The sequence below is a fragment of the Callorhinchus milii genome, unplaced genomic scaffold, assembly GCF_018977255.1.
Source record: "Callorhinchus milii isolate IMCB2004 unplaced genomic scaffold, IMCB_Cmil_1.0 Scaffold4, whole genome shotgun sequence".
NCBI classification, from domain to species: domain Eukaryota; kingdom Metazoa; phylum Chordata; class Chondrichthyes; order Chimaeriformes; family Callorhinchidae; genus Callorhinchus; species Callorhinchus milii.
The window spans coordinates 75,955,986-75,970,836 of record NW_024704745.1 but is presented as its reverse complement, the minus strand read 5'-3'; the positions used below and the strand labels follow the sequence as shown (position 1 = coordinate 75,970,836).

General features: G+C 42.2%; 1 protein-coding gene across 1 annotated transcript; it reads right to left on the bottom strand.

Annotated features, from left to right (window-relative positions):
- Positions 1 to 803: 803 nt before the first annotated feature.
- LOC103177149 (proteasomal ATPase-associated factor 1) lies at positions 804 to 14,831 on the bottom strand (the record flags this gene model as incomplete). The annotated part of the gene is given in 11 exon segments (XM_042334714.1): positions 804 to 1,205; positions 1,925 to 2,007; positions 3,298 to 3,380; positions 4,214 to 4,329; positions 5,149 to 5,240; positions 6,158 to 6,352; positions 6,930 to 7,080; positions 8,537 to 8,635; positions 9,870 to 9,959; positions 11,205 to 11,308; positions 14,791 to 14,831. Coding segments are annotated over 11 exon segments (1,132 nt in total), but the record flags the coding sequence as incomplete, so codon positions are not given.
- Between the last annotated feature and the right edge of the window lie 20 nt (positions 14,832 to 14,851).

Sequence of the window (14,851 nt, the reverse complement as noted above, 5' to 3'; positions counted from 1 at the left end):
TTATATTAAAACATTTCTCTAGGGTTCATGTTTTAAACAAACGGATTAAATGCTTTCCAAATTTCGATGTTAATAATAATCCTTGCATTTGATATAGAGCCTTGTCACGTCATCGAGACATCTCAAAGCACTTTATAGGATATGCTGTAAAGTGCAGTGACTGTATTTTGTGGGCGAAATGCAACAGCCAGTTTGCACACAGCAATGTCCCACTAACAGCCATAAATAAAACAGTTTGAACCATTGCAAGTCATTTGATCAAAAATGATGTCTGTCCTTCCTGAATTTAAAGTATATACAATATAGAATTAGTTGAAAGGCAAAACATACAGCTTATTTTTGGTTAGCCAGTTGTCTGACCATGGGAAAACCAATCATCATTCTTAACAGTATGCAAACCTGAAAGAGCTTGATGTATGCCACCAAGACAACGAGATCCCGTGTCTGGAATGGAATGCGTATTCGCTCTTTCCAGAGGGATGCACCCTGCTTACTTAATTGCAGAGTCGGATATTGGTAAGAGCCAGGCAGTGTCTGTTGGGGTACCGGTGGAGTTTGACCAACAAAGACCACATAGCTTGCCATTGAAATCACTGAATGGTAAGCTTCTCGCTTACCTGCCCCAATTGGTCAAGATGTTAAATGTCAAAAGTGTGAGTATATATACTAGGTTTATTTTACTCCTAATTGTACTTATTTTGCAGGGAGGCAAACTTTAATTTGATGAGAAAGGCATAAAAATTGCACCTCATTTTTTTAAAAAGCGAAACAGAGCTACAGAATCACATTTATTTGTTTTCCAGCATTGGCGATTGCCTCTTTGGACTGTGTTTAACACAGACGATGAAAGAGTACAGAGTAAGAAGTGATTTCACCGATACATGTTTGAAAACAAACATTCAAAATGTCATGAAAAGGATTACTACCAAGAAGCAAATGGCAGGTGAAATTCTTCTTCACGTCCACACAAATCAGTCGAAGCACAACGCAAGGAACACAATAATTCCCAGATGACGCATAATAATCTACTGTCTCAAGTATTTACATTCATTGCCTTACAAAACACTAAATTGGGACTGAAAGATCCTCGTCTGAAGGTAGTTCCTCCTGAACAATGCGCAAATTGTTTAGATACCAGGTACCTGGTATTTCCTCACAAATCCATCTCTGGAGCAGGTGTAGGCAAAATTCTCCCATAAAACTGCCTGAAATACAACACAGAGAACATATATTGCGGAGTTGTTATGAAATGTACTAAATTAAGCACTGAGAAAATAGAAGTGTTGCAAGCGTTCAGCCAAGTGAAGGAACGCAGCAGAATTAAATTACAATGTACAGTACCGGTATCTTGTTGGTACTCCACACAGCAAAAGCACAGGAAGGATGTAAAGGCAGATCAATTGAATGTTAGAAGAGAGACAGATAACTACTTGGAAAGCAGGGTCTTTAAAGAGTATGGAGAAAAGTCAGGGAAATGGGATAAAAACATCTGTCTAATCTTTTTAATTCCATTTTCCTGGTAAACAGTCATGCTAATTCTTATGTTCTTACAGTGATTAGAATAGTTAAATGTACAAATGTTCACTACAAATAAGATGGAATCTTCTGAAGTTTTGGTAGAAAAAGTTGGCAGAAGTTAACAAAATATTCATATCAGCAGCAGGAATTAGCTCCTTTCAGAGGAGAGAAAATAGACGGCAAAACAGACCAATGGTCTTATTGAATTGTTACGTTTAAGTGCTCCGAGACACTGCCCAGCATGAAGGGTGTTATATAAATGCAAGTTGTTGTTATTATGTTACTACATCAGAAGGCATTTGCAAATTAATGTAAAAAGCACAAGATGCATTATTATGAACATAAATCAGATTTTCTAAAAAACTTATATTCCAACCTATGTCATATGGTCTTTAGTTTTGCTTACCTTGTAAACGGGATCAGAGTCGGGCCCTGTCAATTCAATGGAATAATCCTGATCCTGCTGAATTATGTAACAACTTCCATCACCTGGTAACAGGATAGGTCATAACTTAGATTGCAGTGGAATGGTTTGTTGACTTTATCTTCTCAGTGTGCTTCATATTGGCACTTGGAATTTTGGTCTGCCAGGTGGCTGACACACATGAAAGCCCATCACCAAGCTTAAAACCAAACTACCAAATATGCCAAGTACGCATGGAAATTTACATTTGTCTGGAATGGAGTGCACACTTTCCTTGAAGGAATAACATCGTGCTCACCTTATCCGGAGAGGGTTAGGGATATAGGGCTGAGTGGGAAAAATCCCAGCCCCAGAGACTGATCTGCTCCAAGTTCTGCTGATGAGCCAGACTGGATGGTCCATCATCAACAGCATCTTGATGCTATACTACAGAGCTGTGCTTGGTTGAGGAACTGGATTACTGTGACCATCACTGAAGCTCAACTCAATTCCAATATTGCATTGCCAGGCACATCACTTTGGAGCAAATGCAGCAGTAAAATCTGACTGGGAGCAGGGTTTCTTCCCACTCAGCTCCTGGTATCCTGCAAACCAAAGTCCTGACAGGTAGGGTGGTCCTAGCTAGGCAAGCAGCGGGATGCTTGTCAGACAGTGCTCTCAATGCAAGATATGCATTCTTAGCTGGTTAAACTCCAGCAGTTCCTCAAACTTTTACTCTGGGGTCTCCAAGCCTTGGCTCTTCCCATCCTGCACCTAATACTCTCCAGAATTTGGCAAGCAACATCTGTCGCTCCAGGGAGTGCGCTAAATTTCATTAAAGACACAGGGAAATTTCCACATGTAACTGCACATGTATGTGGAACTTTCAGTCTGATTTGGATGCTCTTTAAGCATGGTGATGGGCTGCTGCATTTGCCAAGATATCCGACTGACCAAAAATAAAATAAAAACTACATCTGAAACATCATGAAATAGAAAATAATCTTCTGAAAGAAAAAAAAGCATTAAAAAACTACCAGAACTCAAAAGGAACAGCATGGTTAAACTCCAAATGTTTTAAATTATTGTGGATAGAGGTTTCTGGTTCTCAAGAGTTTCTATACAGAGAACTATAGACAGTGGAATACTTTGGGGGAATATGCAAGATGGGGGGAATATGGGGGATAGGGACGGGGGAAAGTGAAATAAAGTTACCCTCCTCCTCCATAAAATATACCATCAAAAGTAGGGCTATAAAATGTGAATGGAGGAAGAAAGTTCAGTTTACTATTTTCAGTATTTTACTTCATTACTCTTTAAAACAAATTATTCTGTGCAAGAAATGTATAAAAACAGCAAAACAAAAGCAATCTTACCGTGGCTAGCCATAAAGCCTTCTCTACAGGGAAATAGAGAGAGCACTGGGGCACCCGATCTATGGATAGTCTGTATAGGCATTCTGAAAAATATAAGAGAGACCATTCCTACCAAACACTAACATTTGAGCCAACCACTAAGACACTGTGCTTACTCAGTCCCCAGTAAAAAAAATTGTTAGATGTAATGTCATGACATTTAACTGGATATCAAATTATTAAAAATCCCATCCAAGACATCTCATACAATTATATAGAGATCAGCATTTCATGACAGAAACCATTGTTATAAATTTAATTACCTGCAAATGTTAGCCTTAGAGGCATTTCTTCAACTGCCCCCTATAATCCATTTCATGCTAAATAATTACATTTAATTACAGTCTTTGTTTTTAAAAAAAAGCTCCAATCCATCATTGTTAATTTATATGCAAAAACAACCCTAAACATTTAATAGCTATGACAGTGAGGAGGTGCAAGATGGACTTAAGTCAACAAATCAAAGATGGTCGATTTTCATTAAAAAAAAGTTGCAATTACAACACATTAACAAATGGGAGCTGCTCTTAGATGACTAGTTACTTCATTGTTCCCACATAAACAACAACAAATTACATTTGTAGAGCGCCTTTCTTGTGGGGAGGACATCCCAAAGCGCTGGACAGGCAAGGATGTGCACCCGAGCTGGGGGTTGGGATCAGGAGGGGTGAAGGGCAGGGAGGGTGAGGGAAGGAGAGTGACCAAAGGCGCGGTCGAAGAGGAAGGTCTTGAGACGGGACTTGAAGGAGGGGGCGAGGCTAAAGGACTGTGGAACGGAGTTCCAAAGAGTGGGAGCAGAAAGGCTGAAGGCCCAACCACCGATGGTGGGGCGGGCAGGGCGGGATACGTGAAGCAGACCAACACATTGATTACTGACTGTGTGTTTCGAATATCCAGCTGATAAATGTTGCCGTCCTGTGTTCCTCCGAGGAGCTGTGTGCTCGACAAGAACGTGCAACAGTTGAAGGCATCGGATCCCTCAAACACAAATATCTGCAATTCACAAGACAGAGGATTGTTGCAAATTTCTGATATCTTTGGATTCTTTCACTGAAAACATTAGTTATGTTTTAAGAATTTGCAGTTTAAATATAATGAAGGAGGGGTGGGAAGGGAATTGGAGTACTGTATCAGACTGCAGTACCCAAAATTAAATCGCCAACCTTAGCCTCACAAAATTGTACAGCATAGGCTTACATAACGGACTCTTCACATCCAGTGATTCAACAAGAGCAGGGGAATGGGATTGGCATAAATAGCTTCAATGGGGAGCTAGAACCAGCACAGACACAAGAGGCTGATTAATCTCTCTCTGTGCTCAGAACCTTCATTTGGCCGAAGATGTGCCGGTGTCTTTTCCCCCATTCGAGTGATTTAATTGAATCCCACTCTCCTGCTTGCTCCATCAAATGTCTTTTCATACACCCACTCCTCTCCCCACCCCAAGACTTTCCTTGCATTTGATATAGCGCCTTATCACGTCTTTGAGACGTCTCAAAGTGCTTCACAGAATACACTCTGAAGGGAATTAACTGTATATTTTATGGGTGAAACACACACAATATGAAAGATAAAGGCTTGAAGCGATATGGCGATAGGGCTGGGAGGTGAGATTGAATGAACAGCTTTCTCTGAGAGACAGTGCAGACTTGATGGGGCAAATGGCCTCCATCCGCACTATAAATTTCATTGATTTTATGAACGTAAGACATTACAGAATTATGATACTGCAAACACAATCTGTTAACAAGCTATTAACAGATTAACAGAGTTAAAAGGAAATTAAACAATTTTGGAATTGAAAACACTCACTGGTTGTCTGCAATGAAGACCAAAGCTTTCCAGTTTCCTGTCTTCACGTGCTAAAAGTAACAATTTCCCTTCGGTTCCTATTTCACGTTCACCTGGTAAGCGATTTAAAAAAAAATTAAAACTCATTTTAAACAAAGTCATGCACTGGTATTTCATGTTCAACGACACATTGCGCATTTTCAGGCAACACGGACAAACTAACTTCCAATAAAAGTAAGCAGTCTTGATTCAAATTAGGCTGCCATTACAAGAATCAAAATGGCCTAATTTCATACAGCTGTCCCCCCCCACACACATAAGAACATAAGAAATGCTAAATGAAAAAAGACCAAGGTCCATCTAGTTCGCCTTCCACCTTCCTGATGGTCACATGCACATATGTCCCAAACTACCTATGTACTATACCCCATAATGCTATTTCCTAAAATAAGAACATAAATCGCATGTAACATTAGCATACGTTTCCCTTACACTATGGACTCTTCACACACAGTGATTCGGCAAGAGCAGGGGAATGGGATTGGCATAAATAGCTTCAATGGGGAGTTCGGACCAGCACAGACACAATAGGCTGATTAACATCTTTCTGTTAATCAGATTCTATGCAGCCAATTGATTTTCTACTTTCGCTCACAAAATACACAGATAATTCACTTTACAGTATATTCTGTGAAGAGCTTTGAGACACCTTGAAGACACGATAAGACGCTATATCAAATGTGATTGTTATTATTCCTGTAAAAATGTGATGGGGGAGGGTGAAGGAAGGGCAACTTTTTCAACTACCTGATACAACCTTAGCTGCCCCCACAAGACAGATTTTGTTCTCCCACCAAGAATGTACTGAGACTCACAGTCAAGCCATCATTTTCACATTATCACATTTCACATTGTCAGTGTCTTTCTTCACAGGCTACTAAAGTTAATATTTTAATAAGTTAGGAGTATGTCATTTCCCTTTACCAGAATATTACCCTCTGAAGTTTAGTTTCCCCAGCATGTTACTCACTTGGTGGTTCTTCGGGAGAACCCAAATTCATGGTATTTTCAACAATGCCAATTGAACAGCCATTGACAGGAGACCCGCAGTCTGCGAGAACTGCAAGGCAAGCGGACTTTCCACAATCCCACAACCTTACTGTCCCATCCCTGGAGCTCGAGATGATATTTCGTCCACGTTCTACAATTGCTGTATCAAGGATCCCTGAAAAACAGTGTGTCCTTCCTTCATAGCAAATCTCTCTCATTTTTGTAAATGAAATAAATAGATTTGAAAAATTAGCTGCTTTGACAGGAAAAAAACATTAAGAAACACACTACACTTTGACACTTTTGGATAGCAAGACACTTTACTTTGTGTTTGATGGTACAAAAATCTTTTACACCGTTAAAGAACAAGGACTATAATTTGCATTTATAACTGCAGTGCGCAATTGGCTGCCGCGTTTCGCCCACAAATTTAATCAATTCACTTTAAGTATATTCTGTGAAGCGCTTTGAGACGTCTAGAAGACATGAAAAGTGCATATCAAATGCAAGGATTATTATTTTTATATAGCACCCCTCACACAGGGTAGCGTTCCACAGCGCTTTAGAGTGGCGGAGCATGAAGCAGAGCCGTGGGGAGGTGACCATAGGTACGATTGAAGTGGTAGGTCTTCAGGCACCTCAGGGGCACCGAAGAGGATCCTCAGCAAACTTCAACATAGTGTAAATTCGATTACTGACTTACATTATGGTTCCTTTAGAATCTGATAACATTACTAATTAGCTTTGCATACCTCCTTTGTGTCCTTTCAGTGTCACCGCACAGTTTCCATCTTCAACTGACCAGATCTTTAGCTGAGCATCCATTCCTCCACTCAGAACAACGATGCCCGATGGGAAGAACCTGCAACAATTCACGTCATACACGTGGCCCACAAGATTCCTCTAAAAAGTTTAAAAAATAATTGGCTAGAAACATGAGTCACTTGTAGTTTACCAACCAACAAAATGACCTTGTTAGTGCTGTTGAGAAGTAGGCAACGTTTGGTCATCAGCGTGTCTAACACACACACACACAAAACTTTACCCAAGAATCCAAACGGCACAGAGTTCCACATATGCATGGACATTTCTCTTTGTCTGGAATGAAGTACACACTCAGTCTCTAGTGGGAATGCATCCTGTTTCCCTAATCCCGAGAAGCATAAGGAGCAGATTGGCAAGAGTGGAGGTTTGCGGATCCCAGAGTGTGTTGGGGTACATCTGGTGTTTAACCAGCTAGCTGTGCAGCTTGTCATTGTAAACACTGTCTGGCCAACCGTCCCCCTGCTTGAACAGCTAGAATTACCTTATCCTGCCCCTGCCCATTAAGACTTTGGTTTGCAGGGTTAACAGGAGTCAAGTGAAAAGAATCCCTGTCCCAGTGACTGGTTTGCTCCTCCAAGTCCTGCTGGTTTGTTATCAACAGTTCCTTGGAGTACTGCAGACCTGCCTGGTTCAGAAACTGGACGAGCAAGACAGCTACAGAAGATTGATTTGATTCCAATATTCCATTGCTAAGGTTTTTACCATGGAGTCAGCTCAGCCTCAGAGATCCTTACTTCTCTCCCTTCCCCAAGGACAATAGTGACTAAGCCCAAGTTTAATAATAATAATAATAATCCTTGCATTTGATATAGCGCTTTTCACGTCGGGAGGACGTCCCAAAGCGCTTCACAGAATATGCTGTAAAGTGAATTGAGTGTATATTTGTGGGCGAACGCGGCAGCCAATTGCGCACAGTAATGTCCCACAAACGTCGTAGATTGAAAAAGACCAATTTGTATTATTGTTTTTGGTTTTGGAGGGATTATTATTAGGCTCTGTGTGGAGTAAGGAAACTTGCCCAAGGTTTCGCCCTCTGCCTGGAATTGAACTCAGGTCTCTCGCTTGCAAAGCGAGTGCTCTAACCACTGAGCTACAGGACTCCAAGTTTAGAAGAGACGCAGATAACAAGGTCAGTGAATAAGTTATGTCCAGCAACCAACTGTTGACAATTGCTCTACAAGTATTTAGTCAGACAAAGATAATCCTTCAAATGTGGGCCTTGTGTGTCAATTCCATGGCTACTGATGTCTACACAGACACTTGCTAACGAGCACAAAAACCTTTGCAAACGCGATTAAATTACTGCCAGTGTATTCTTGAAGGAGGTTATTCTAGTCATTGCAAACACATATTTAAAGATTTGCTTTATTGAGCAAATAGAACGCAATAATCCCTTACAGGGGAGTGTCTGACAAGGCTGCAATCCCTTCTTGAGCTGGTTCAGTTAACAGTTAGAATACAGGATTCCTTTGCAAGATGCCACTCAAAAAATAACAGGATTAAATGTAAAATAGTGAGAAACCATTTGACAAACCCTGATTTCTCCATTGTTAGTCTGCCAGATTTTCAACGTTCCATCTGTGCTGGATGAGACTCCCAGTCCACCTCCACTGGAAACATCCATGCAAATTATCTATCAGACAAGAAAAACAAATCAAGATCATATACGTTTCAACAATAACTTACATTTATATAGCGATCCCCAACCCCCCACGCAAGGTAGCGTCCCAGAGGGCTTGACAGTGGCGGAGCCCCATGTCGAGTCGAGGGGAGGTGACCAGAGGCAAGGTCGAAGAGGACCTGAAAATGGAGGAGGGGGAAAGGCGGTGGGATAGAGGAAGAGTGTTCGAGAGTTTCAGGGCATAGTGACTGAAAGTGCGGCGGCCAATGGTGGAACGTAGGGCATGAGGGACAAGCAGGAGGCAATTCCCTTGAGCGAGCATGGATTAAACGTCTAGATGAACATTTGAATACATATAGAGTTTGAACCTAGATGGCTGAAAATAGATTCTTTGAATCCAAAATCAAAATTCTGAACAGCTTAGTGTGTAATCACACAAGCTTTAATGAGAACAGGAGTCATTCTTGACATATGCCAAAACTAGACACACAGATTCCCAGATAGACAGACAGTCAAGACAATAGAGGTCTCTAAGATCTCTACTGGAGAGAAAGGATATGACAGAAGCATGCAAAAATAATAATAATCCTTGCTTTCAACGTAAATTTTATAGAAATTCAGATCACAGCAGCACAGCGCAGAAAGCTCAAGGTCATGCCTGCTCTCACAAGCATTTCTAGCATGAGCAACAGAGCAGGAAGCATACTTCAGTTTTGATAAAGTGGGTATTCACAACCCATCCACACTATAAATAGACTTCTGTAAAAATGAGTTGTCTTTTAACAGGGTAACCGGGTCAGACAACGTAATAATAATCCTTTAATATGATATATCATCTACCATGTCGTTGAGACGTCTCAAATCGCTTCACACAATATACCTTGTAGTCGTTTGACTGTGTATTTTGCGGACGAAACACGGCAGTCAATTGCACACAGAAATGTCCCACTAAGTCGTGGATTGAGTGACCACATTTTTTTTGAAGAGGATTATTACCCCTGGAAAGCGATCTGCCAATCGACTAACAACTGGGTTCCTACTTACTGATAGATAAACAGAGGCGTGTGGAGTAATGAAACTTGGCTAAGTCTTCATCCTGCCCAGGAATCAAAGCTGAGTCCTCTCTTTTTGAAACGAGCGGCTAACAACTACACTATAGGACTTCACAACATAGGATCATTAGCTTATGGCTGTTTCTACACTAAGTTATTTTTTGCTATTCAATCATAAGAGAATACAGACTTACACTTTCATTTTGGATTCTAGAAAAGGATGTGTAAGGAACAAGAAATTTTGAGACTGTGCTTCCATCGGGGCAGGAAATTCGAATGCTTTTCTGCAAAGGAAAAAAAAACAATCATAGAATTGTGCAGCACAAAAAGAGGCCATTCGGCCCATCGAGTCTGTGCCAACTCTTTGAAAAGAGCAATGTAATGTCAATCCCACTCCCCAGCCCTTTCCCCATAACCCTGCAAACCCGTCCTCCTCAAATACCCATCCACCCACCACGTTTTTAAAAGTAGTTATCGAATCGGCCTCGACCGCCCTTTCAGGCAATGCATTCCAGATTTGAACAACTCGCTGCGTGAACACATTTCTTCTCACCTCCCCTCGGCTTCTTTTAGAGACTGTTTTGAATCTGTGACCTCGAGTCACCGACACACCCACCAGTGGAAACAGTTTTTCCTTTTCTAACCTATCCAATCCCCTCATGATTCTGAAGACCTCTATTAGGTCTCCTTGTAACCTTCTTTGCTCCAATGAGAATAACCCCGGCCTCTCCAGCCTTTCCTCATCATCACGGTCCCTCATTCCTGGTACTATCCTCGTAAATCTCCTCTGCACCCTTTCCAATGCCTTAACATCCTTCCTATAGTGTGGTGCCCAGAACTGGGCGCAGTATTCTAACTGAGGCCTAACCAGTGTTTTATATGGGTTAATCATAACCTCCTGATTCTTGTACTCTATACCCCTATTTATAAAGCCTAGTATTTCATATGCCCTTTTTAGACCTTTATCTACCTGTCCTGCCACCTTCAAGGATTCATTTACCTGCACCCCCAGGTCTCTCTGTTCTTTAACCCCCCTTAAGATTGTATTACCGCCTATATTGCCCCTCATTCTTTCTACCAAAATGCATTACTTTGCATTTCTCCACATTGAAATTCATCTGCCATGTGTCGCCCATTTTACCATTCTGTCTATGTCTTCCTGCAGTTGGCTCCTATCCTTCTCACTGTTTACTCCCCTACCTAACTTTGTGTCGTCCACAAACTTGGAAATGGTACTTGCTATACCCAAGTCCAGATCATTTATGTATATTAAGAAGAGCAGTGGTCCTAATACCGATCCCTGGGGGATGCCACTGTACACTCAGTCAGAAAAGCAGCCATTCACCACTCTCTGCTTTCTGTCTCCCGGCCAGTTCTGGATCCATACTGCCACTGTCCCTTTTATACCATGGGCTTCTATCTTTCTTACATGCACAATAATATAAAGCATAATATAAGTATAATGATCTGAAATCATTCACTTTGTTTGTTTGGAGAGAGGGAACAAAACACACAGAGAAAGATTTCACCTTTGTAACTTCGGTTACTTCAAATCCTTCTGAGGCCGTGACCACCAGCACACCATCTTTGTCAACCCCTTGACACTTCAGGGAGCCATATATGGTAGGTTTTCCTAAATCGTTAAACAATGACATGAAGGATTGAATTGTCCACGAAAAGAAATGTTCCTCAAATGTGAGATGACCACAAATCTATGCAAGACATCCAAAAACCTTAGGCAAGTTTCCTTACTCAAAACCTTAGGCAAGTTTCCTTACTCCGCATACCTATGTTTACCAAGCATTAAGTTGGAACCCGGTTTGTTAGTCGATTGGTGGATCGTTAACCGGGAAAATAAATCCCTCAAAAAAATAAAATAATTTGGTCACTTAATCCACAACTGTATGTGGGACATTGCAATTGACTGCCGCGTTTCGCCTACAAAATACACAGTCAATCCACTTTACAGTTTTATCTGTGAAACACTTTGAGACATCTCAATGATGTGATAAGATGCTATGTCAAATGCAATGATTATTATTATATCAATTACAAACAATCTGTTGCATTATAACTTGCCTCATACTGAGTTTACAAACAGCATGAGTCAAAGATCACAGAAACAATGTGCAGACAACTTCAGGCAATGTACAATCTATGAAAATTAGATCACTGTGGCATCAGCACTGAGCTGAACTATAACAGTATTGTGAACCCCTTGTATTCACCCTCAGAATGACAACTTCAGAATCCAAAACACCTGACTGTATATTAATTTAGCCTGAAGCTGGTTGGTCTGTCATCCTAAATTTCTACTTGGCTTGTAAACCGTTCAGCTCTGTACTTCAATAAACCTTTGATATTACCATTCCCGATGGCTCAGCAGGTCACTGTACCATGTGGTGTAGTTCAGATTCAAAGATCAGAAGGGCTCCAGGTTTGATTTGAGGTCTGTACTGAGCTCGCTGACGCTGGTGGTAAGGGCATTATAATTTGCATCAGTTGGGGCTCTTGCTCCTGAACGGTAATAATAATATTCCTTGCATTTAATATAGCACCTTATCATGTCGTTGAGACGTCTCAAAGCACTTCACAGAATATACTATAAAGTGAATTGACTGTATATTTGTGGGCGAAACGCGACAGCCAACTGCGCACAACAGTGTCCCACAAACAGTCATGGATTGAGTGACCAAATTATTATTATTTATTTAGGAATTGTAGTACTACGCAACTCCTATCGAAAGCTCATTATGTGGACATCTATTAAAAAAACAGTATAGGGCTCAGCTGTGGCTGTATTCTAATGGTTGAAATAGCCTTGGATCACTCGCAATAAACTAAACCAAGTACCAGAAGACCACTGTTACTTGTCGGCTGTCTTAAATTACCACTTTCTGGAGGGGACAAAGGATGGGACCAAAAAATGATTTTGTTCATATCACAAACTGCTGTGTGCAATTGGCTGCCGAGTTTTTCCCACAAGATACACAATCCACTTTTCAATATATTCTGTGAAGTGCTTTGAGACGTCTCAACGACATGATAAGGCACTATATCAAATGCACAGCCGTGGGGCAGTGGAAGACTGTGTGTTCAGTTCTTTTTCTCTGCCTTACAAAAAAAACGAGAATACGTTTAGCATTTATACATTTCATACAAAGATATGAAAACAAATTTGCACTTGGTAAGAAATATTTTAGTGGTGAAGGAGCCCTCTCGAAGAGGCGCTGCTTTAATTACAAGGAGGAATATCTGATAGCGCATCATATCATTTTCATCACAACCACCGTTTACAGTGAGTTGTTAAGAATATGGCTTTATCACAAGTCCTATTGAGGCAGAGATTGTAACATTTTAGAAAGGAATCAGATTAACATTTGAAGGATTTGCATGGGGAGAAACAGCAGAGAATTGGAATTAAAGTAGAAAGCTTCTGTGAATTAACCAGCACTAGTTTAAGATGACTGAACCAAATGGCCTTTTCCTATGCTTAAATCTATGATTTGATGCAAAAGCAATTACATAATTGGATAATAATAATCCTTGCATTTGATACAGTGCCTTATCACGTCTTCTAGACATCTCAAAGCGCTTCACAGAATATACTGTAAAGTGAATTGACCGTATATTTGTGGGTGAAACGTGGCAGCCAATTGCACACAACAGTGTCCCACAAACAGTCCTGGATTAGGTGACCAAATTATTTTTTTTTGAAGGGATTATGATTATCCCAGAAAAGAAACTGCTAAGTAAACAGAGGCGTGTGGAGTAAGGAAATTTGCCCAACATTTCGCCCTGCCCGGGAATCCAACCCAGGTAACTTTCGCTTGCGAGGCGAGCGCTCTGACCACTGAGCTACAGGACTCCACGTCAATAGGCGGTTTTCACTTGTTGACAAGTCCAAAACAAAAAGAGTATACATTTAAGATACGGAAAACAGGTCTAAAAGGGACTTTAGGAGGAACACCTTTACGCAGAGGGCAGTAAGAATGTCGAAGGTGCTCTTTGTTGGAAGTCGTCATTGATGTAAAATGCATATTAATAATTTTGTTCAGGAGGACGTCTCAAAGCATTGCAGTGCAAAATGGAGTGATGGTGTATTTCTGTGGGCGATCACATCAACGTACTTAAGAAGAGAGTTGATGCACTGAGTAGAAAGAGCTGTATCGAAGAGGGGTATCGGAGTGGCAAACTACTCTGCCAGTGTTTATATGCCACTCTGTGTAACTCTATGCACAGACTAATGGGCCAATGATCTGTTTTTCACCCCTTATCATTTTTTTACGCGGAATTGCAGCTCGTGTTCCCTCCTGGACCGGACTCCGTGAGCCGATCACCCCCTCCTCGGCGGCTCCACGTCCCCCAGGGGGTCGCGGTTTAAAATCCTCGTCCTCACTTTCAAAGCCCCTCCACAATCTTCCTCCTTCTCGACCTCTGTGACCCCCGAAAACCTTACCAACCTGTCCGCCCCCTCCTTCCGCTCGGCGAGCTGCCCTTCTGCCCCACTCTCCGGACCTCCACGCTGGAGCCCCTGGACCTGCCCCCCCCCCCTCTGCTTCCTTCAAGTCTCGTCTCAAGACCTTCCTTTTCGATCGTGCCTTTGGTCAACCTCCTACAGCCCCCCCCCCACCCAGACTAACAGCCCCCCCCCAACTCCCAGCGAGGGTGCAAACCCTTCACTGTCCAGCGCCTCGGGGGGGGGGGGGGGGGGGGGGGCTGTTAGTCTGTGTGTGTGTGTGTGGGGGGGGGCTGTTAGTCTGTGTGTGTGTGTGTGGGGGGGGGGGGGCTGTTAGTCTGTGTGTGTGTGTGTGTGGGGGGGGGGCTGTTAGTCTGTGTGTGTGTGTGTGTGTGTTAGTCTGTGTGTGTGTGTGTGTGTGTGTGTGTTAGTCTGTGTGTGTGTGTGTGTGTGGGGGGGGGGCTGTTAGTCTGTGTGTGTGTGTGTGTGGGTGTTAGTCTGTGTGTGTGTGTGTGTGGGGGGGGGCTGTTAGTCTGTGTGTGTGTGTGTGGGGGGGGGGGGGGCTGTTAGGCTGTGTGTGTGTGTGGGGGGGGGGGGCTGTTAGGCTGTGTGTGTGTGGGGGGGGGCTGTTAGGCTGTGTGTGGGGGGGGTCTTACCGGGTATTTTGCAGGAGAGCCAGGCCTCCCGCTCTCTCTCCCTGGGGAACAGAAACACAGG